Below are 22,553 nucleotides of genomic sequence, written 5' to 3'. Positions count from 1 at the left end.
TAAACTTGCTACTTAAGGATAAATACTGTATTCCACTTACATGAGGTAACTAGTGTAGTCAAACTCTTAAGACACAGAAAGTAGAATAGTGGTTGCTAGGGGTGGAGCATAAGGTGGTATGTATTTAATATCACTGAACTATACCATGCACAAAAATAAATTCAAAATGGATTAAAGACATATGTAGGAACTACAACCGAAGAAAGACAAAACTTCCTGAAGAAAACACAGGCAGTAAGCTATATGACATTGGTTGGTCTTAGTACTTTTTTTTGGCTGTATTTTCTCAAGGCATGGGAAACAAAACCAAAAATAAACAAATGAGACTACATCAAACTGAAGAGCTTTTCCACACCAAAGGGAACCATCAAGAAAAAGAAAAGGCCATCTACTGAATGGGAGAAGATAACTGAAAGCAATTTACTGAAGAAGGGGTAAGTAACCAAAATTTACAAAGAACTCATACAACTCAACATAAAAAAACTAAACCACCTGATTTTCAAAATAGGCAAAGGATCTGAATAGACATTTTTGCAAAGTAGACATGCAGATGGCCAAGAAGCACATGAAAAGATGCTCAACATCACTAATCATCAGTAAAATAAAAAGCAAAAGTACAATGGGATATCATCTAACACATGTCAGAATGACAGTTAGCAAAATACAACAAATAACAATGTTGAAAACGATGTAGAGAAAACAGGATGCTCATGCACTGTTGGTGGGAATGTAAATTGGTGCAGCCGTTATGTAAAAAATGGAGGTTCCCCACAAAATTAAAAATAGAACTACCACATGACCCAACAATTAACTTATGGGTATTTTTCAAAAGAAAACAAAAATACTAATTTGAAGAGATAAATCCACTACTACATTGACTGAAACATTATTTAGAATAGCCAAGATATGGAAGCATAAGAATTTTTATCACAAGGAAAATATTTTTTTTCTATTTCTTTAATTTTGTATCTATATTTGTATCTATATGAGATGATGGATGTTCACTAAACTTACTGTGATAATCATTTCATGATGTATACATCACGTGAAATGCCAGGCTGGATGAATCACAAGCTGGAATCAAAACTGCCAGAATAACAACAACCTTAGATGTGCAGATGAGAACACCCTAATGGCAGAAAGAGAAGAGGAACTAAAGAGCCTCTTGATGAAGGTGAAAGAGGAGAGTTAAAAAGCTGGCTTAAAACTCAACATTCAAAAAACTACGATCATGGCATCTTGATTCCATTACTTTATGGCAAGTAGAAGGGGAAAAAGTGGGAACAGTGACAGATTTTCTTTTCTTGGCTCCAAAATCACTGCGGATGGTGACTGCAGCCATGAAATTAAAAGACAATTGCTCCTTGGAACAAAAGCTATGACAAACCTAGACAGTGTATTATAAAACAGAGCCATCACTTTGCCTACAAAGGTCCATACAGTCAAAGCTTTGGTTTTTCCAGTAGTCATGTATGGATGTGAGAATTGAGCTATAAAGAAGGCTGAGTGCCGAAGAATTGATGCTTTTGAACTGTGGTGTTGGAGAAGATTCTTGAGAGTTCCTTGGACTTCAAGATCAAATCAGTCAATCCAAAGGAAAGCTGGATATTCATTGGAAGGACTGGTGCTGAAGCTCCAATTCTTCGGCCACTTGATGCATAGAGCTGACTCACTGGAAAAGACCCTGATGTTGGGGAAGACTGTCGGCAAAAGGAGAGGAGAGCAGAGGATGGACAGAATCACCGACTCAATGGATGGGAATATAAGCAAACTCATATTTGAGTTTTGAGACAGTGGAGGACAGAGGAGCCTGGCCTGTTGCAGTACATGGGATCACAAAGAGTCAGACATGACTTAGCAACTGAAGAACTACAAATAAAAGATAAATCATTACGCTGTACTCAAACAGATATGTCAATTATATCTCAATTAAACTGGAAGAAAAATAACTTATAACACTTGTACACTGACAACTACAAAACACTTCTGGAAGACATTAAAGATCTAAATAAATCAAAAGACATTCTGTATTCATGGACTGGAAGACAGTATCATTAGGACGGCATTAAGCTTTAAAGCAAACTACCTATTAAATGCAATTAATATCAAAATCCCAATGACATTTTCAGCAGAAATAAAAAGCTGATGCTAAAACTCATATGGAGACATAAGACCCTGACTGGCCAAATGTGTCTTTAAAAAAAAAAGTTGTAAGGCTAACACTTCTCAATTTTAAAATTTACTGGTAGTCCGGTGGCTGAGATTCAGCCTTCCAATACAGGGGAGGTGGGTTCAATCCCTGGTCAGGGAACAAAGATCCCACATGCTGTGAAGCAACTTAAGCACCAAAACTACTGATGCCTGTGCTCTACAACAAAGGATCCTGCATGATACAACTAAGACCCAAGGCAGCCAAATAAAAACAAACAAATAAATATTAAAAAAAAAAAATCCAAAACTTACTACCAAAACTACAGTAATCAAACCAGTGCAGTAATGGCATATAGATATGCATGTAGATCAAAGAACAGAACTGAGAGCCTAGAAATAAACCCTCACATCTGTGGCCAATGGTGTGAGGACCACTCAGTAAGGAAAGAACAGTCTCAACAACTGGATATCTATGTGGAAATGAATGATGTTTGACTTCTGTGCTGTGCTTAGCTGCTCAGTCATGTCCGACTCTTTGCAACCCTATGGACCATAGCCTGCCAGGCTCCTCTGTTACTGGGGATTCTCCAGGCAAGAATACTGGAGTGGGTTGCCATGCCCTCCTCCAGAGGATCTTCCCAACCTAGGGATCAGACCCAGATCTCCTGCAACGCAGATGGATTCTTTACCATCTGAGCCGCCAGGCAAGCCAAAGAATACTGGAGTGGGTAGCCTATCCCTTCTCCAGGGGAATTGCCTGACCCAGGAGTCTAATCGGGGTCTCCAGCATTGCAGGCGGATTCTTTACCAGTTGAGCTGCCAGGGATGTCTGTTTGACCCCTACTTCATACCATAAATTAACTCAGTATACATCCAAGATGTAAGTCAAAGAACTAAAAGTATAAAATTATTGAAAAAAATAAATGGACAGATCCTCATGACTCTGGATTTGGCAACAGCTTCTTAAATATGACACCAAAAGCATAAGCAACAAAAGAAAAGATAGGCACACTGGGGCTTCATTAAATGTAAAATGCCACGCAGCAAAGAACAGTCAGTGAGCAGAACTGCAGCTTACACATCTGGTAAGATTCCACAATCCAGAATACATAAAGAACTCTTACAACCCAAAAACATAGAGGACAAACAATTAAAAAGTGGACAAAGACCTGAATAGATGTTTTTCTAAGGAAGATATAAAAATGATCAACGAGTACATAAAAAGGTACTTTAACATCATTAGTCGTTATGGAAAGGGAAAGGCAAAACAAACCACAGTGAAATGACATTGAGTACGAGATACAACTTTGTGCCTACTGGGATGGCAAAAGAAGGTGGAGTGTTGGTGAATGTGGAGAAGCTGGAACCCTTAGAAATTGCTGGTGGGTATGTCAAATGAGGTAGCCACTGTGGAAAACAGTCTGAAGGTTTCTGAATAAGCTTAAAATTATTGGGTTGGTCAGAAAGTTCAAGTTTTTCCATAAACTCTCACGGAAAAACCCGAATGAACTTTTTGGACAACCCAGTACCATATGACCCAGTAGTATTTCCAACTCCTATGTATATACCCAAAAGAACTGTATGTAGGTGTTTAAAAACTTGTACACAAATGCCCATGTTAGTTCTATTCACAATAGCCAGAAGGTAGAAATAACTCAAATGTCCATGAATGGATGAATAGATAAATAAAATGTGGTCTAAACAAATATTATTACTCAGCCATAAAAAGAAATGAACTACTGACAGATGCTAGGACATGGAGAAATCTCAGAAGATTATCCTAAAGTCAAAGAAGCCTGACACAAAGATCACATATGATGTGATTCCAATTAAATGAAATAACCTGAGTAGGAAAGTTCAGAAACACGAAGTAGACTTCTGTGGCTATCAGGGACTGGTAGGAAGGAGAAAAGAGAGACTGCTTAATGAGGTTTCTCCTAGGGTGATGAAAAGTTCCGGGATTAGACATGCTGATAGTTGTAAAACACTGTGAATATATTTAGTACCATGGAATGGTACACTTCAAAATTATAAAACTGTAAACTTTATGCTATATATTTTACTACACTCTCTCCCTCCCAAAAATGCTCTATCTGCATCCTTTCCCCCTGTCTCCCCTATGGAACAAAATGCATGTTCTTTCCCTATTCAATCGTGTCTTTCCCTATTCTTTGCTTACTTAAAAAAAAATCTTATTGTACTATTTATACATGTAAGTACTGTCATTAAATACCTACCAAAACTCAATTATGAGAAATAATATTTATAGTAAATGTCTGAATGTTTTGTGCCTTCTTCCCACTAGACTAGTGGTCTCCAAATTGTTTTAATCATTGGGTTCTACTGATTAAATATTTCTGAGCAGAAATTATTACTTATAAATTATGTATTATTGCTGTATTTATATAGTGTAAAACACAGACAAAACATAAATTTTAAAAGGTTCATATTCCAATGAACCATTTTGCAAGTATCCTTATTTGGAAAGCACTTCTCCAAATAAATTTTATATTGGATTAAAGTGATGGTCTGCATTTACTGACCCTGTAAAATCTGCCTTTATGGAATTCTCTAAATTAAGGCCATATTAGCCTCATATGACTATTGTTATTGAGAATGTACTGTAAGGACTCCGTTGAGGATTTTATTACACCACAATGCCTTCTTGAGGACAGATGAAATTTCTCTTAAGTCTTTAGAACTAGAGATATCTGTACTGCGCTTGAAAATTTTGTTTTTCTATTAGAATTATGTAATTGATCACAAAATTCTAACAATATTAACTGGTAGAAAACATAGAGCAAAATTTGTAACTCACTTTTAGGAACCATATCCACAAAGTATCAACTTGGCTTCCCTTTACTCTTAATTATTCACTCATTTGTTTTAAAAATCATGTTGTAGCTCACTGCACCCTGGCTTCAATCTAACTTTCTATCATTCCAATTCTTCATCTACTTAAAAAAATCATATTACTTATATATGTATGTGTGAATGTATATGTGTGCTTAAAAGAACCTCAAAATTTCTTAAAAGATAGGAATGAATAAACAAAATCAACACACACACAAAAAAAAGCAGGCAATATTGTTCGGAATGAAGGTCATCCTAAACTTGAAGTTCCCCTGTACCAAGGGTATATACACTTTGCAGATTCTGAAGCATTTAGCAGCAAAGCCTTTCATCCAAAGGGTAATTTGTAAATGAGTGTTGATGAAAAGAATGACAACTCACAATAGCACTGTACTACACTTTCTCACTCTTTTCCGGTTGGTAAGAAATATTATTGGGAGGAAAGGGCAACTGGCTTTTTTTCACCTGTGTGCAAGCTTAACTAAAGAAGTCCATGAAAAAGGCAGTCACATTGCCAGATGGAATTTGTAGCCATGTACCTGGATGTGTTTCCTTCTGGTGTGCTCTGAAGTAATTTGGGGATAACCTGTATTCAATGCTTTCTTGTTTTTCTTGCTCCGCTTCTCAAGGTATCTCCTCTGATGGTCGGTGATACTGCTGTATAATTTAATTCGCCTGGGTGACAAACAAACTCTTTCGTGGCCAAAAGCATGGATCAATCGGGCAGTGTCAATGGTGGAAATTGAGCTGCTTCTCTCATGCAAAGTCATTTCCTTATCCGTTTGGGTCAATATATCTGATTCCACAGGAGAAGTGGTGGTAGAAAGGATGTTGGTGGCCGTATCTGTGAGCAGCTCACTATCCTCTGAGTGTCTAGAATCTGAAGAAGTGTTATTTACATAATGAAAACCTGGCTGTTTTCTCAGAATGTATTTATCAAACTTAAACTGTTCAATTTTAATCTGATTGGACCTCCCAGCTTGATGAGTAGAAAGAATCTTATTTTTTTTAAGATCACCTGTGTTTTTATGGCATTTCTCTAGGCTTTTATACCATTTCTTTTTCTGAAGCTTGTTTTTCTGCTGTTGCTGTTTATCACTCCATTCCTTAACATCTTGTTCCTCCCTGCTGTCATCCTGTGTACTTTCTGAGGGCTGAAGAGAATGTGTGATGGGATGCTGAAGAAGTTTAGCCAAACGATCAAGTCGCTCCACCAAGGAAAGTTCCTTCTTGGCACTGAACTCAGGCTTCTGTTGCTTCTGTCGTTCCTGATATCTGTTCCAGAGTTCATTCAAACTCACAGTGTGCTCGGTTGTTAGCTCTGGGGTGGCCTTAGGATCCCTTTTTAGATCATTAGTTTGTTTGTCAGATTTTGGAAAATCTCTAGCCTGACTTTTAGTAGCATGCTTCAATTCCTTGTTTTCCAAGTTTACATTGATACTGAGACTCTCTATTCTGGTATAATCTGTCTTTGTCTTTTCCATATTTTGACAAGGGGAAGGAAGACAAGTGTATTCTCTTTGTTTGTCTGGATGATGTTGAAAGAAATCTTTCCAAGAATGCCTCATGAAAACACTTCTTCCTAAGGACTCATGGCAAAAATCTTGATCACTCGATAGGTGCACTGGATGATGAAAGTAAAACTTAGCTGACCTGAATACAGAATGGGTAGTATTTTCAAATTCCGAATGACATCTGGATTCTGAAAAAGGGGGAAAAAAAAGATTTTGAAGTACTTTCAAAATATCTGCATTCCATTTAGAAATAGTATTCACATTTAATTCTTTATATATGAAACAAAGACTGGAGGAAATAACAGTTTATATAGGTCAGGGATGCAGTTAGGCAAGAGTGGGCAGTCCCCAAGCCTTTCCTGGACTACAAGGCCATCAGCTTGGCCTCCCTTTCCACAGCGATGGGAAGGTGGGAGAAGTTAATTCCATGATGACCAGACTGTATCCATGAAATAAGCTGCCACAATTCTGAGAACTGGCCTCAAAGAAATGAGAACAAACTGACCCTGGAACTGAAGACTAACTGTACTTAAAACAGTCAAGATGATGCTGATCAAACCACTGCAGGACCAATTTCAAGACAACTGCCAGAGCTGACTGCAGTTTCTGCATGTAGTCCCCTCCTTCCATGTATACACCCTGAAACTTGCCTTTAAAAGCTCTTACCCACTGGTTGTCAGTGGGGGAGTCAGCCTTTGGACATAAGTCTCACCCACCCTCCCCCTGGTCTGCGAGCCTCCAAAAGAAAGCAAACTTTCCTTTCCATAAAAAAAAAAAAAAAGGTTTATATGAAGATTCAGAAAATTCACTGCCTGTATAAAGGATTCATGCCGTGTACCTAGTGCCCAGACTGGCATGATAATACTTCAAGAGACTCAGGATCAAAAGCCCCAGATTCTGGGTTGGATTCTGCCACACACTGGCTCTATGACCTTGAGGAGGACACTCCGGTAATTGGGATTGTAACAGCAGCCGCTATCTATCACTGCCTGCTATGTGTGGAGTATTATAAGATATGCTCTACCTCTGTTTTTTTCTCTTATAAAACTGATAGGTATTATTAACCTCATTTTCAGCAAAGAAACCTGAGACTTCATTTTTATCATCAGTAGTTAAATATATTTAACTATATATAGTTATAATATTAAATATTTATAATATTTTGATTATATTTTCAAAAATGCCAACTCTTTACATGTTTTACAGCCCAGGAAAATTCCTTTTTTGTGAAATATCTTCACATCTCCCTCCACGCAGATGATACCACTCTAATGGCAGAAAGTGAAGAACTAAAGAGCATCTTGATGAGGGTGAAAGAGTTACGTGAAGATACCTGCTCCTTGGAAGAAAAGCTAGGACAATCCCAGACAGCATATTAAAACCCAGAGACATTGCTTTGGCCACAAAGGGTCCTTCTAGTCAAAGCTATGGTTTTTCCAATACTCAGGTATGGATGTGAGGCTTCCCTTGTGGTTCAGATAGTAAAGAACCTGTTTGTGATGCAGAGACCCAGGTTCGACCCCAGGAAGATACCCTGGAGAAGGGAATGGCAACCCACTCCCGTACTCTTGCCTGAGGAATTCTATGGACAGAAGAATCTGGCAGGCAACAGTCCATGGGGTCACAAAGAGTCGGACATGACTAAGCAACTAACATACATGCACAGATGGGAGACCTGGACCATAAAGAAGGCGGAGCACTGAAGAATTGATGCTTTCAAACTGTAATGCTGGAGAACTTGAGAGTCCCTTAAACTGCAAAAAGATCAACCCAGTCAACCCTAAAGAAAATCAACCCTGAATATTCACTGAAGCAATGATGCTGAAGCTGAAACTCCAATACTTTGGCCACCTGATATGCAGAGCCAACTCACTGGAAAATACCCTGATGCTGGGAAAGACTGAAGGCAAAAGGAGAAGGGGGTAGCAGAGGGCGTGATGGTTAGATAGCATCACCAAATAAATGAACATGATTCTAGCAAACTCCAGGAGATAGTGAAGGACAGGGGTGCTTGGCGTGCTATAGTCCACAAGGCTGCAAAGTCAGACATGACTTAATGACTGAACAACAATGCTCACCAGAATTAAGTGGAAACATGTGGACACTGGTGCTTGGGGGCACACGTGCTCTAACTCTCTCTTACAGCCCCTAACCCACTACCCAATCCCATTACCTGCAATATCTATCTGTAAGGATTTCTTTTCTTCTGACCAGGCTTCCTTAGGAACCTTCCTCTTACTATGGATCTCCTCTTTCTGTTTAATGGCTTTAGTGTCTGGCAGACTCTCAGCCTTTGTGTACTGTAGTTGAGTTGAGTGCTGTGAAGCAGCATCAGTACTGGAACCTAAGACAGGAAAAAGAAGACTGTAAGTTGACAAAACTTATTTTAAAATACCTTTCAAGCATCTACCCTGTGTTGGGAAGATCCCCTGGAGAAGGGAAAGGCTACCCACTCCAGTATTCTGGCCTAGAGAATTCCATGGACTGTACAGTCCATGGGGTCCCAAAGAGTCAGACACGACTCTTTCACTTTTCACTTTCACTAGCGTGAGAAGACAGTTAACATGGGTAAACACTGAAAGAGAAAGACATCTTGGGGAAAGGTGACTACATATGAGAAAAATGGAATCAGGAAAGCAATTCAACATCTAAGAAACAACAATTATATAATTTATTTGATTACAGACTTTGTAAGCACTGAAAAGTTGTTTGGGAGCCAATTCTACTGTTCTGAAAGACTAGGCTAAAGAGGTTTATTTTAATTTTTAAGGGCAATGAAAACTTTTTGATGTGGAGATTAACATGATCAAAACTTCTGAAGCACTGATTTAGCTACAGCAAAAAAGGGGGTAAATTTTTGAAGTTTTGCCCAGAATACATATAAGTTCTGAAAAAGCAGCAATACACACAAAAAAGAGAAGTGGCTAATTATACTTCAAAATATGTTTCAATATTTATAACTGTGGCAGAAACTACCAGCTGTCTTCTGAAACTGATTTTCCTCTGCCTCTAAAATAGAAACTGACTTAGCTGGGCATATGTTTACAAGAATAGAGATTATATTTCCCAGCTTCCCTGGCATCACAGGTTGGTGTGACCATGTGAATAACTCTGGCTAACAGGATGGGAGGGGAATGATACATTTAAATTTTGAGACGTATTTAAAGAAAGAAATATACTTTTTTCTTTTCCTGTTTTCCTTTCTACTGGCTGGAATATGGGTCTGACGGCTACAGTATGAGAATGGAGGCTAAAACGTTGAAGCAACAGGAGAAAAAGACCTTTGTTACCTGGTATTCTATCTTCTTTAAGCCAATGTCTTTTTTGTTTTGTTTTGATCTCTGAGAGCTAAAGCTAATCCTAACTTAAACACACTTGAATAGGCATTTTAAATTAGTACAGTCCTACTGAAGTGTTTTAACTGAGTAGGTAGTTAGGAAGTAAACAAGCTAAATTCCTGAAGAACAAAAGCCTATGTATGACAATGTTATTAAAGAGCTAGCTTCTCATGGCACCAAATATTTTTATCAATAGTGTTTTTAAAAATCCATTGTTAATTTATGGCAATCAGATTAATGTGTGTACAATATATACAAAGTTCTCGAAAAATATCTCAAAGAGCTTTAAAAATGTTAATTTCACCTGCCAGTGCATACCAAAAGCTGCAGCTAATATTCTATTTCAGGTATGAACAAGATGGAGGAGGGTTGAAGACAACTGGATAACACTTTTCTATTTATTGATATATTCATTTTAGAAGGCCAGAAGAAAATAAAAGGCAGATAATTCAGTTCCTCTACCTGTGGTATCTTTCTTCAAGGATTCTTTTTCTTCAGAGCCAGCAGTCTTGGTCACTGCCTTTTTAGTGTAGATCTCCTTTTCTTGGTTTTTGTCTGAGAGGTCCTCATCCCCAGTGATGAGAACTTGAACTTGAGCATCTGGAATAATGATGTAATTTGATCCCATGGAGAAGGAAAAGGTAACACCAGAAAGTAATACACCACCCTCCCCTCAAAACAAAACCTCTTTATATACTAGAGGAAAAAAGCATCTCATAGTCTCAACCATGTAAAAGCTGTGGCAGTTCTGAGGACTTTATAACATATGACAGTTTTGGGGAGTTTTGAAAACTTTCCATATTTTTCTGTGTACAATCATTTTAAATAAAATCTGCCCTTTGCTGATTTGATGCACCAGTAAGAAAAAAAAAAGGGGGGATTCCAGATCAGGTGGGCTTCCCTGGTGGCTCAGAGGTTAAAGCGTCTGCCTGCAATGCAGGAGACCCGGGTTCGATCCCTGGGTTGGGAAGATCCCCTGGAGAAGGAAATGACAATCCACTCCAGTATTCTCGCCTGGAGAGTCCCATGGATGGAGGAGCCTGGTAGGCTACAGTACATGGGGTCGCAAATAGTCGGACACGACTGAGTGACTTCACTTCTTCCAGATCAGGTATCTTTCAAAGTAGAAAAGTAGATGTGAACAACCTTTCAAGTTCTTTGTCCTATTCAAAGTTTTTGTCACTTAGGGGGCAAATTCTGACATTTCATACAATACGAGAAAAAATTTATATAACCTAGATTTTATATACAGTACTCATGTAATTTTTAAAAATCTCAAGTTAAACTTGTCTAATACTTTCTATTTCCTTTTTCTTGGTCATATTTGCTAGAGATTTATCTACTTTATTGGTCTTTTAAAGTCAGTTTTTTTGTATGAGAAAACTCAAGTGCAAAATTATGTTGGTAAATAAATTAAAAATCACCAACACTAGGATACAGTTACCAAGCAGTTTTTTTAAACAATGGATTGACAAGAGATTCATTTTCTAGAACAGATATTTTTAAACAAAGCAACAGAAAGATAACAGAGATTACTAAAAACACCATAATGGACACCAATGTGTCTATCATTGAGCTTGAAAAATAAAACATTACAGATATAGTGATATAATGATAAAGATACTCTATGTGAAGGTTCAATAATACCATTTTCAGCAGCAACCTTAAGCTCAATTTAGAATCTGCCAATTTCAAGGATGTTTTTGAATTTAATGTATTGGATTGTTTTGCATGTCTGTCTTTAAACTTTACATAAAGGGTGCAATACTCTGAGTACCTTTAAGTAACTTGTCTTTTACACTCCAAATTATGATTGGAGGATTTACTCATAATGACTCTAATTAATTCATTCTCAGTGTTACACAGAATTCTATTCAATTAATGTATCAAGTCATCTGTTGATAAACTTTAGGCTATTTCTAATTTTTTTAATGTTAAAAAGCATTACAATGAACATTGTTGTAGAATTTCTTTGTAGGTTGTATGAATTGCAAATATTCTCTCAGTCTGTGTTTTGTCTTTGTTATGATGTCTTTTGGTGTACAAAATTTTTTAATAATATCATATTTATTTTATTTTTCTTTCATGGTCTGTGCTTTTCAGGTCTCATTTAATAAACCAGTATTTCATGGTCAAAACACAGTCATCTAAATTCTAAAAGCTTAAAGTTTTCCTTTTTACATTTAATATCACTTGGACTACGCTTTTGTTTAGTTTGCAGTAGGGCTTCCCTGATGGCTCAGATGGTAAAGAATCTGCCTGCAATGTGGGAGACCTGGGTTTGTTTGATCCCTGGGTTGGGAAGATCCCCTGGAGAAGGGCATGGCTACCCACTCCAGTATTCTTGCCTGGAAAATCCCCATGGATAGAGGAACCTAGCTGGTTACAGTCCACAGGGTCGCAAAGAGTTGGACACCAATGAGTGACTAAGCACACAGCACACAGGGATCTATCAGATTTTATTTTTTCTTACATACATAATCAGTGGCCAAAACACTAACGACTAGTTCACCTCCTCTCCAGGATATGTCATCTGTGGCATATATTAAGTTTCCACATTCCTGGGTGTTTCTGGTCAACACACTGTTCCACTTTTATTACTACATATTAGGTCTTAAATATGTTTTATACACACGCACACCACACACACATGCACACAGTAAGTCTTTTGATATCTGGTATGGCAAGTTCCCTACCTTATTCTTTAAATATACTTCTTGATTTTCAAAAAAAAATTCGAATAAGCTTGTCAAATACCACAAAAAATTCTACTGGAATTTTGAGTAGTGATGCATTGAATTTACTTAGGGTTCCTTACTGTAATTCAATGAAGCTTAATCATTTTCTATGTCCTTTGTTAGAATCATTTCTAAGTACTTATTTTTTGTTGTTTTTAAAAAACATATCCTAAAAATACCTTTTGCATTATGTCTCAGAAGACACATACCATACCAAATATTGCACAGAGAATTCAGTGAATTGTTAAGTGAACATGTACCAGGGTTTTAAAAAAAACCTGGCTAGAAGTAAACATGCTCCCCTCATTCTTTCTTCCAATCTCCCCCAGGCTGATAATTAACAGCCCATTTAAAATGCAACAAACTACTTATATTTCTGAACTTTCTATAAATAGAAAAAAGAGCACATAGCCTTATGTCTTGTTCTCTTCTCTCATGTTGTATTTGTAAGATCCATTAAGTGTTAAAACATACTTGTCCTTCACTTAGTCTCATTTTCTGGTTAGTATTCAACAATGTTAATACAATTCATCCATACTACTGGAAAAATGATGGGCATTTGGTAATTTCCAGTTTGAAGCTATTACAAGAACTGCTGTAAAGAATATTCACGTGTGTCTCTTGGTTCTCATGCACATCCTCTTCGGTGGAGTACATAATTAGGGTCAGAATTGCTCGATTATGTTTTTGTGTAACTTAGTAGATAATGGCAAATTGCCTTCCAGGGTCACTCTACCAATTTACATTCTCACCAGTAGTGAATAAATATCACTTGTTTTATATTACCAGCACAGTACTGACTTTTTAATTTCAGCCATTCTAATGGGTATGCAGAGAGATCTTATTGTGATCCTAATTTGCATATCCCTGCTGATGAATCAAGTTGAATATTTTTGCATATGTTCATTGGTTATTTGATATTCTCTTTTATAAAGGACCTATTCAAGCACTTTTGTCCTTTTCAAAAATTGGACTGCCTACCCTTCTCACATTGATTTGTATCAGTTCATTTTATATTCTAGATAGAAGTCCTTTGTGAGATACGTATTGAAAACATCTTCCCCACTCTGTGGCTTGCCTTTTACTCTCTCATTTGGTGGTTAATTAATAGAATACCTTAATTTCATGTGATATATTTGTCAATATTTTATTTTATGGTTACTATTTTTGGGGGCTGGGGATTCAATTTAATAAATATTTTCCCATTCCAAGAATATGAAGACATACTCCTCTGTGTTTTCTTGCAGAAAACTGACCTATTTCATCTACCTATGCCTTTCAGATTTAAATCTATGAAGTATATGGAATTGATTTTGATGTGTAGAGAAGTAGGGGGGGGGTCAGTGTTCTTTTTTTTCCCTAATATCCAATTTGCCTAACATCATTTTGCTAAAAACATCACCTTTTCCCCCACGGTACTGCAGTGGTAGCTTTACCATCCATCAGGTGTCCATATATACGTGAATCTGTTTCTGGAGTAGTCTCTGCTCTGGTCAGTTTGTTTATCTTTGTGCCAACATCACACTGTCTTGATTACCACAGCTCTATAATAAGTTTTGATACTTGGTAGTGTAAACCCTCTAGATTTGTTCTTCTATTTCGATTTTTTATTATTTATATTTAAGGGTATAACTTTATCCTAAGTATCACTTTGGCTATCTTCTATACATTTTGATATCAGAGTTTTAAATATATTGCAACTTCCAGTATTACTTAAACTTCTGAGTTACTTAGAATTACAGTTTTAAATTTTCAAATACATGGTTACTGTATTAGTATATGTATATAACATTTATATATTATGTATATTAGTTTCCTAAGGCTGCCACAGTAAATTATTACCAACTGAGTTTCTTAAAACAAAATACATTTATTCTCCCACAAATCTGGAGTCAAGTGTCAGCAGCAACATGCTCTCTCAAAAGGCTATCTGGGAGAATTCTTCATTGTCTCTTCCAGCTTCTCATGAACCCTACTGCTCCCTGGTTTAAGGCAGCACAACTCCAATCTTTGCTTTTGTCTTCACATGGGCTCCTCTCCTATTCAATAAGTACACACATCACTGGATTTAAGGGCCACTCTAAATACAGGATGATTTAACCTAAAGACCTTTAACTAATTACATCTGCAAGTAGCATTACATACTGAAGTTATCAGTGAAGATGAATTTTGGGGGATTACTATTCAACCCATAACACACAGATTTTTGTTTTGTTATTACAAGTTTTTATTGTGGATTTCTAATTTGGCTACAGTACAAAGAAGCTGTTCTGTTTGAACATCAATTCTTTAAAAGCAACAACTTCATCAATTTTTCTAAGTGTTTCACCTGTTCTTTAAAAAAATGCAAAGTTCTCAATAAATCAAATTTTAAAATTCCATTGTTTAAATCTTCTCTAACTTTAATTTTTCTGTTTTTATTTTTTTCTCTTTTTATTATTAAAACCCTTGTGTGGAGGGCTGACATTAAATAGAACTCAAGAAGGGAGCTTCTCTGTTTCTTAGGAAACCCCCACCCAGAAGCAGGTTATCTATGAATGGCTTGGTACCTGACAGGTGAGGGGGTGGCTGCCTTTCTGGCTGTACTGCACTGTCCAATACCCAGCTAGGCATGCCACACCACACCCCCAGGGATATGGGCAGCCACCTGCCAGAGGGGGACCAGCTATCTGAACCCACCAAGGCTTCCATGGTGCTGCCTTATGGGATTCTAGAGGTGTACAGCCTTAAATCTCACAGATGGTAGTTTGCCCAATTGGCTCCTCAACCAAGCACATACACTTTAACCCTCTTTCCTGCCATCTCTCAGTTTCTGATGGATATGAACTGTTGGGTTTACCTATATCTTCCTGTCATTTTTCCTACATACAAGTTTGAGTACATGAAAATAAGCTCAAAATTTACCTTGCTGGTTGGTATATTTGAACCTTTTTTATTGCAAGGGAAACTTGTGTGTGCATGCGTGTGTGCACACTCAGTCGCCCAGTGATGTCTGACTCTTTGTGACCCCATGGACTGTAGCCTGCCAGGTTATTCTGTCAATGGGATTCTCCAGTCAAGAATACTAGAGTTGCCATTTCCTACTCCTATATATAGATACAGGCATATATATATATATATAAATATAATTCATTATTATATATAATCTCATAATTATATAGTTTTATAATTATATTATATACATAAAATATTATATAATTACAATTTATTACATATTATATATTATAATTAATATATATTATTAGTAGGAGTATTCCTACTCCTAGGAGTATATATATATTATTTTTTGGCCTAGGATTTTATTTTGTCAATATTAACACTGCTTGTTACCTTTTCTTTGGTTAGTATTTGCCAAATATATCTTTTTCCATCTCTTTTGTGTTTTGGGAGGTAACGCAAAATAAACAGTAATCTAATCAAAATATCACACAAACGGTTTTGAAAATTTTGAAAGTCAAATAGTTTCATTAAGCTTATAATAGAAATCAACAGTTTTCAAATACCACCAATCCATTTAGTCATTTTTTCCAGTATCACTAGCCTTGTTTCCAAATAACATGTTTCATATTGCTGTATCCTTTAGTTCCAAACATTTTTTTATTTTCTTCTATGATCAATAGGGATTTACCTTTTAGAAAACTTTCCTGTCACACCCATATTCCCTCATTCTATCTTTTGAAGTTTTAACCCTATACTAATGTTCAGTGTTTATACATTATGTAAATAAGAGTCATGATTTAATCAATATTCAGTTTATATATGATTGTTATGTTTCTATTATTTACATTTAAACCAATTAAGAGTACTGTAATCATATTTGTTTTCTTTTACAATGTTTTGCTTTTCCTGAGGAATTAACAATTGCCTGTTTTTACATTTGCTAAGTTTCTCTACACTATTTCCTTCATCATCCTTATAAATGGACAGAATCGAAAATCTCTTCCAAATACAGTCAACTATATAAGGTAGTCTATCAACTTGACTTTTTTTTTACAGCTTTCTATCTGAACTTGTTCTAGATCTTCTGTACCACTGCTGTAATGGCAGTTCCTTTCCCACTCTCCTATGTTGACCTCATTTCCTTCAATCTGTTTTCCTTTCAAAAAATTAAATCTTTAATTTTAATGAAATAATTTTCCCTCAGAATTTAAAGGCATTATTCCTTTAGTTTCTAGTCCCATGTATTACTTTTCTTAATCGGAGTATAGCCACTTTACACTGTTTTATTAAGTACAGCAAAATGAATAAGCTATATGTATACATATATCCACTATTTTGGGATTTCCTTCTCATTTAGGTCACCACAGACCACTGAATAGAGTTCCCTGTGCTATACAGTAGGTTCTCATTACTTATCTATTTTATAGATAATATCAATAGTGCATGTATTATTTTCAAAAAGTTTAACATCAGTCTAATATCCATTTCTTTATATGGTACTTGTTTTCTTTTTGGAAGCTTTTAGAATCTCCTCTTGCCAGTATATCAAAATTTCAAACAGTCATGTGCTTTGATGTGGATTTTTATGTACATAATAGTTCCTATTAATATGAAAATTCATATCCTTCACTTTTGGGATCTATTCCTATACTAGTCCTTTGATTCCTTCTTTTTTACCTTCTCTATCTTCTGTATGGAACACCTGTTTTTGATGATGACCCTTTGGAGTCAATCTTGAATTTTCTTTTCATTTTTTTTTCTTTTCCCTTCTTTTTATGTTATATTTCCTATCAGATTTTCTTACTTTTATATTCCAATCCTTCTGAGATTTTTATTTCTGATATATTTAATGGGTTCACTTAGCTGGTATACAAAAGTAACTATTCAGTTTTCCCCAACAGGTATCTTCTCCCTATTCTTCTTAATCCTTTACAGTGAGAGGTTCTAAGACTTTTCCTTAGGATGTAAAGTCTGAAGTAGACCAACAATAGTAACAGTAGATCCCTATAAGAAGTGGGAATTTACAGGGGTCCTCAGGTGACAAAGCCCAACTTTATTTCAAACACAACATCCTTACCAAATGCAACCTGGAGGTAAGTTACAGTTAGTAAGTTCATTGTGCAGACTTCTAATGGAGTTCCCTTAGTCTATCACTTTTTGTTTCCTGTCAGTTTATGCATATCCACCTTCTTCACAAGTGTCTAACAGTGGGATCACAAGGTTACTTATATGAACCAAACTGCCCCTAGTATACAGCTAGCATATGAGAGTTTTCATTTATGAGCTACATTTTGAAAAAATATTTGCCTTTTTATTTACTTGGCAGCCTCAGCGCTAACTGGCAGATGAGCTTATCTCATTTCAAAAGACCTCAAAATGCTTTTGAGTGCAACAAAAAGTTATCTGGAAGAATGTCTGCACTTTAGCAAGCAGTCTTTCATTTGGTTTCCTCATAAAAGCACTAACACCATCACAGGAAGTCATTAACACTATGCCAAAATGAGAACATAGAGCCAGCAGCCCTTGTTTGAATACTGCCCCAGGATTAGTAGCTCCTATCTGGCTAATAGCTATGAACATGAATAAAAAACTGTAAATGTAACAAAGTAACATATGTAAGTATACATGTAGAGTTTTCAGTGGCTCCTGGAATTTTCATTTAATAAATACTACTGTGTACCAATTAAAGCAGCACAATACCAGTGATGCCGAGGGAAAAAAAAAAATCAAGGAACACAAGCTGAGTGCAACCAGATATTCTGACTTTTCAAAGGAAGCCCAAAATCTTATTTTTAAATGCTGGCAGCAAAATTTAAAAAAATTCAAAACAACATGTAAGCCACAGACTTTCCTGCAGAATTCAATTGATGATATATTTATACCATCTGACAGATAAATTCATGAAGCATTTTAATCAAGACTTTCTATGGATTTTAGTCTTTAAAACATTTAATTGTATATAATTTCATTTCAAAAGCTGCAATATAGTTTCCATAGTGAAACTAAAGTTTATTGTTTTCAAAAATTTGAAGCATTTCAAAAGATTTTATATTTTCCTTCTTGTACATACCCAGTAAAACACCTAGGAGAAAAGTTCGCATTAAGAAGTAGAAAAAAAAGAAAGGATAATACTCCCACTTAGGATGAATACGGGAAAAGAAAAAAAGGCCACAAAATACACAAAGCCACTCCAGTCACCTGCATTATCTTTCTGAAAGGGTTTTTTCCCCATTGACAAGGATGCCTTAGTTACCGCCCTCTTACTGTAGATGCCCTCTTTATGTTTAATGTTAACAGTGTCTGCCAAGTCATCATCCCTTGTGCCTAGCACCTGAGCCGGGAAATCTGGAGCAATGGCATCATTGGATCCTACAGAAAAATGGGAAAGTAGTACAGTTAACATAAGTATAGATATGAATTTAAAGAAAAACAAAAAAAATTACCTCTTAAACCACTTCTATATAAAAGGCACTACACCATGGGAGTGTTATAGGGTAATTAGGAGACATCAGTCAAACTGAAGCTGTCAGAAATGTACAATATTGCAACAATATAGTGGAGAAGCAAATGACATAGATATATAAAGCAGAATATCAGTTCAGAAGGGAGATCAAATTCTAGCTCAGGAATGTTTTCAGACAAGGAGAAACAGATTGCAAGTAGGGACTTTCTGAAATATGGAGAGGAAGGAAGAAACAAAAGCATTTTAGGTAGAGGCTATGGCATTAGCAAAGACAAGGAAAACAGTAAATAAGAAAATCAGATACTTCTGTGGTCAGACATTCAAGAGAGTGGTGGGAGATATTAAAAAGTAATCGGGACAAAATTCAAAGGGACAAAGAATCCCAAACTAAAAGGGGTAATAATAAAGGGAAATACAATCAGTCACATTTTAGGAAGGTTAATCTGACAATAATACAAAATATTATAAGGAAAATTTTATGTGATAAATGGAAGATTTGAATATATTTTTTTCTTTTAAAATACATTTCAGTATTAAATCCACTAATATAGGAACTGATAAGAAGTTTACCCATGTCACAAAGAAGAAGCAAAAGAACATCTCTGGGTATATAAGAGTTTGTAGTAACTATAGAATTATCTTCTACAAAAAAATTTCTTTTTCCCCTTCTTATCTGATACTCCGTATCTAATGCACTTTGTAAGCACCCAAAAGGCATATGGCCAAAAAAGCTGAGTAAGTAACAGTTCAGGTGGTTCAGTGGTAAAGAATCTGCCTGACAAGCAGGAGACAAGGGTTCAATCCCTGGGTGGGACAACTCCCTGGAGAAGGAAATGGCAATCCACTCTAGTATTCTTGCCTGGGAAATCCCATGGACAGAAGAGCCTCATGGGCTACAGTCCCTGGGGATGCAAAAGAGTCAGCCATGACTTAGCAATTAAATCACCACCACCACAAGTATCAGTCCATTAGTATAATATAAATATATCTTGAGGAATATTTCAGGACAGACTGCAAGAATCCTATTAAGCCCTCTGGGTCATATGTCCATTGAGCTTTTCTTTGCTTCTGTGGCATCACTTTCTTTTATTTGCTCCCTATCCTTCAGGTAAATCCTCATTGTCCTTTCTTCAACTAAAACTCTCAATGCTGGAGTTCCTGAAGGGGTCAGAACTGGGTTCTCTTCCTGGATGAACTCACCAATCACCAGTGTACAGAACTGTATGTTGATGACCAACAAATATGTATCTCTAGATGGAACCTTTCTTCTGAGCTTCAGATTCTAGTAATTAGGACACAACTAGCCTCAACAGCATTTGGGGGAGAAACTGTTGTAGCAAAAATACAAATGACACTTTTCTTAAATAAAAATGAGAGCTTTCTGATAAACAGGAGAATAAGGAAACAGTGAACAGGCTGGGGAAACATAAACAGGCCTGAAAAAGTTAAGCAATCTGGGTTTATTCTTTACTGTTACTACTAACACGTGTAGCTAGACTTGCCCTTCACAAAGCCAAACAAAGCTAATTACTCTGACTCCATATGCATTGTACTCTGCACCTGGCATTCTTCTCCCCTTACACCCTCTCAGTAGCATTCTGCATTCCAAAAAGAAGGTTAGGATCAATAACTTGAGGGAGAGGCAGGCCCAGTTGTTGAGCTGTGGCCCTTTTTGAAATTTTGCAAAGGAAAGAAAAAAAAAATTCAAGGGACATCCCCGGTGGCCCAGTGGTTAAGAAGTCACCTTCCAATGCAAGTGATGTGGTCCCCAAACTAAGATTCCACATGAAAGTGAAAGTGTAAGTCACTCAGTCAAGTTTGACCCTGTGACCCCATGGACTTCAGCCCACCAAGCTCCTCTGTCCATGAAATTCCCTAGGCACAAATACCGGAGTATGTGGCCATTCACTTCTCCAGGGAATCTTCCCCACCCGGGGATCAGACTCAGGTCTCCTGCACTGCAGGCAGATTCTTTACTGTCTGAGCCACAGGGAAGTGGTGTACCTTGAGGCAACTGGTCCCTTGGGCTGCAAACTACTGAGCCCACACAATGTATCTAAGATGCAGCCAAAAGCAAACAAACACATTTTTTAAAAATGCAAGACCTTCATTGTGATTCTCTCCCTATTATCCAAAGAAAAAGGGCACAGTTCTTGAGACACTAGCCTGCTGTATTTTCCCCTTTGCTGGGCAATGAAAGAATAAAGCCATCTCTCTCCTCCTCCAAAACTGTCTGTATTTCTGTTGGGCATCAATGCACAGAAAGCCAAGAATTTGGCAACAAAATTAGAAAAAGACTTCCTTTCCTCATTAAAAAAAAAAAATCTGTTTTTATATATTATGGAACAACACAAACAACTGTACATGAGGTTTTTTTCACCACTTCCCTTTATTCTCCAAGAGAGGTGATTATGTCAGGTTCAGAGGTGGGGAAGAAAAAATTCCTGAGAGCAGTAGGTATATATAAAAGAGAATCAACCCCATCAGAGCCAAGAGGCAGTTGATAGAGAGTGCAGCCACACAACATATATATGCCATTGAGTGTATGCATACTCATTTTCCTGCATCTGTGTTCAGCTGTAAAATGTATCAAAATAAGTACAGATTAATGTTTGGGACAGGAAGAGATTTGGAATCTTTACACCCACCTGGATGTTTTCATGAAAAATACCATATGCTTATGATGTGCCATATTCTATGTAGTGCACTTGTATACAAACACATCTGTAAACCAGCTCTGTCTAAACTAAACTGCAGAGTTAACATCTCCACATGGATGTATAAGCCTCATTTTTAACATGCCCAAAGCAGGTATCTTGACCATCTTTCCCAAATCTGCTTCTTCCTCAGGCTTCTCCATCTCAGTAAATGTCACCTTTTTTTTACCCAGTTGCTTATTCTAGAAAACTAGAAAGCATTCTTTTTTTTTAACCTCCTCTTCCTCACTCTCCATATTTTATTACCAAGTCCAGGAGGAACTATTTCCTAAAAATAAGTTGAATGTTTCCATTTCTCTCCATCTTGATCATCATCACTCTAATCCTAGATGCTACCCTCTCCGATACTGACTACTACAACAGCCTTTAGTATCCTCATAGGTAACTAGTATCCTCATTTTCTCATAGGTAACTAGCATCCTCATTTCCTCATAGGTAACTAGTATCCTCATTTCCACTTCTTGACCCTCACCCCAACTCCCTACTTTTCATTCATAAGTCATCCTCCACGTAGCAGCCTGAAAAAATTACAAATGCAAATCAAACCATAAGTGCCAACTGGAAGAAAGTTCAAATGCCTTACTATAGTTTACACAACCCTGCCTCATCTTGAGCCTGCCTATCTTTAACCAAATCTAGCCACAGCTCTGCTCTACCCACACTGCCTTCTTCTCATTTGCCAAATGCATCAAACGTCCCTGTTTCTGGAGCTCTGCCCATATTGTTCCCTCCGGCCAGAGCACTTTCACTCCTCACTCTGCCTAATTTAGCTGTATCTTCTAGATCTCAGTTCTAGAGTTGCTTCTTTAACAAGGTCTTCATGAGCTCCTAAAATTAAA

The 22,553-nt window shown here is 36.8% G+C and overlaps 1 protein-coding gene across 7 annotated transcripts in view; it reads right to left on the bottom strand.

Moving 5' to 3' along the window:
• ALMS1 (ALMS1 centrosome and basal body associated protein) overlaps window positions 1–22,553 on the bottom strand; it is a 205,182-nt gene that overhangs the window by 31,729 nt on the left and 150,900 nt on the right. For 5 of the 7 annotated variants that reach the window (XR_016038620.1, XM_055400279.2, XM_055400280.2 and 2 more), the window contains 4 exons: window positions 18,733–18,903; window positions 10,319–10,456; window positions 8,692–8,862; window positions 5,544–6,706 (listed from right to left, as the gene is read on the bottom strand). Coding sequence is in view for 5 of the 7 variants with exons in the window: in XM_055400279.2 (XP_055256254.2) it covers window positions 5,544–6,706; window positions 8,692–8,862; window positions 10,319–10,456; window positions 18,733–18,903 (1,643 nt within the window). In the remaining 2 variants the exon portion in view is untranslated. The remainder of the gene's footprint in view (window positions 1–5,543; window positions 6,707–8,691; window positions 8,863–10,318; window positions 10,457–18,732; window positions 18,904–22,553) is intronic. The other 2 variants (XR_016038621.1, XM_055400282.2) reach the window with 2 other exon arrangements.

This window comes from Moschus berezovskii, chromosome 11, assembly GCF_049115385.1.
Source record: "Moschus berezovskii isolate FMDL1 chromosome 11, NW_MosBer_1.0, whole genome shotgun sequence".
In the NCBI taxonomy this organism is placed as follows: domain Eukaryota; kingdom Metazoa; phylum Chordata; class Mammalia; order Artiodactyla; family Moschidae; genus Moschus; species Moschus berezovskii.
This window is presented reverse-complemented; position numbering and strand designations above follow the sequence as displayed.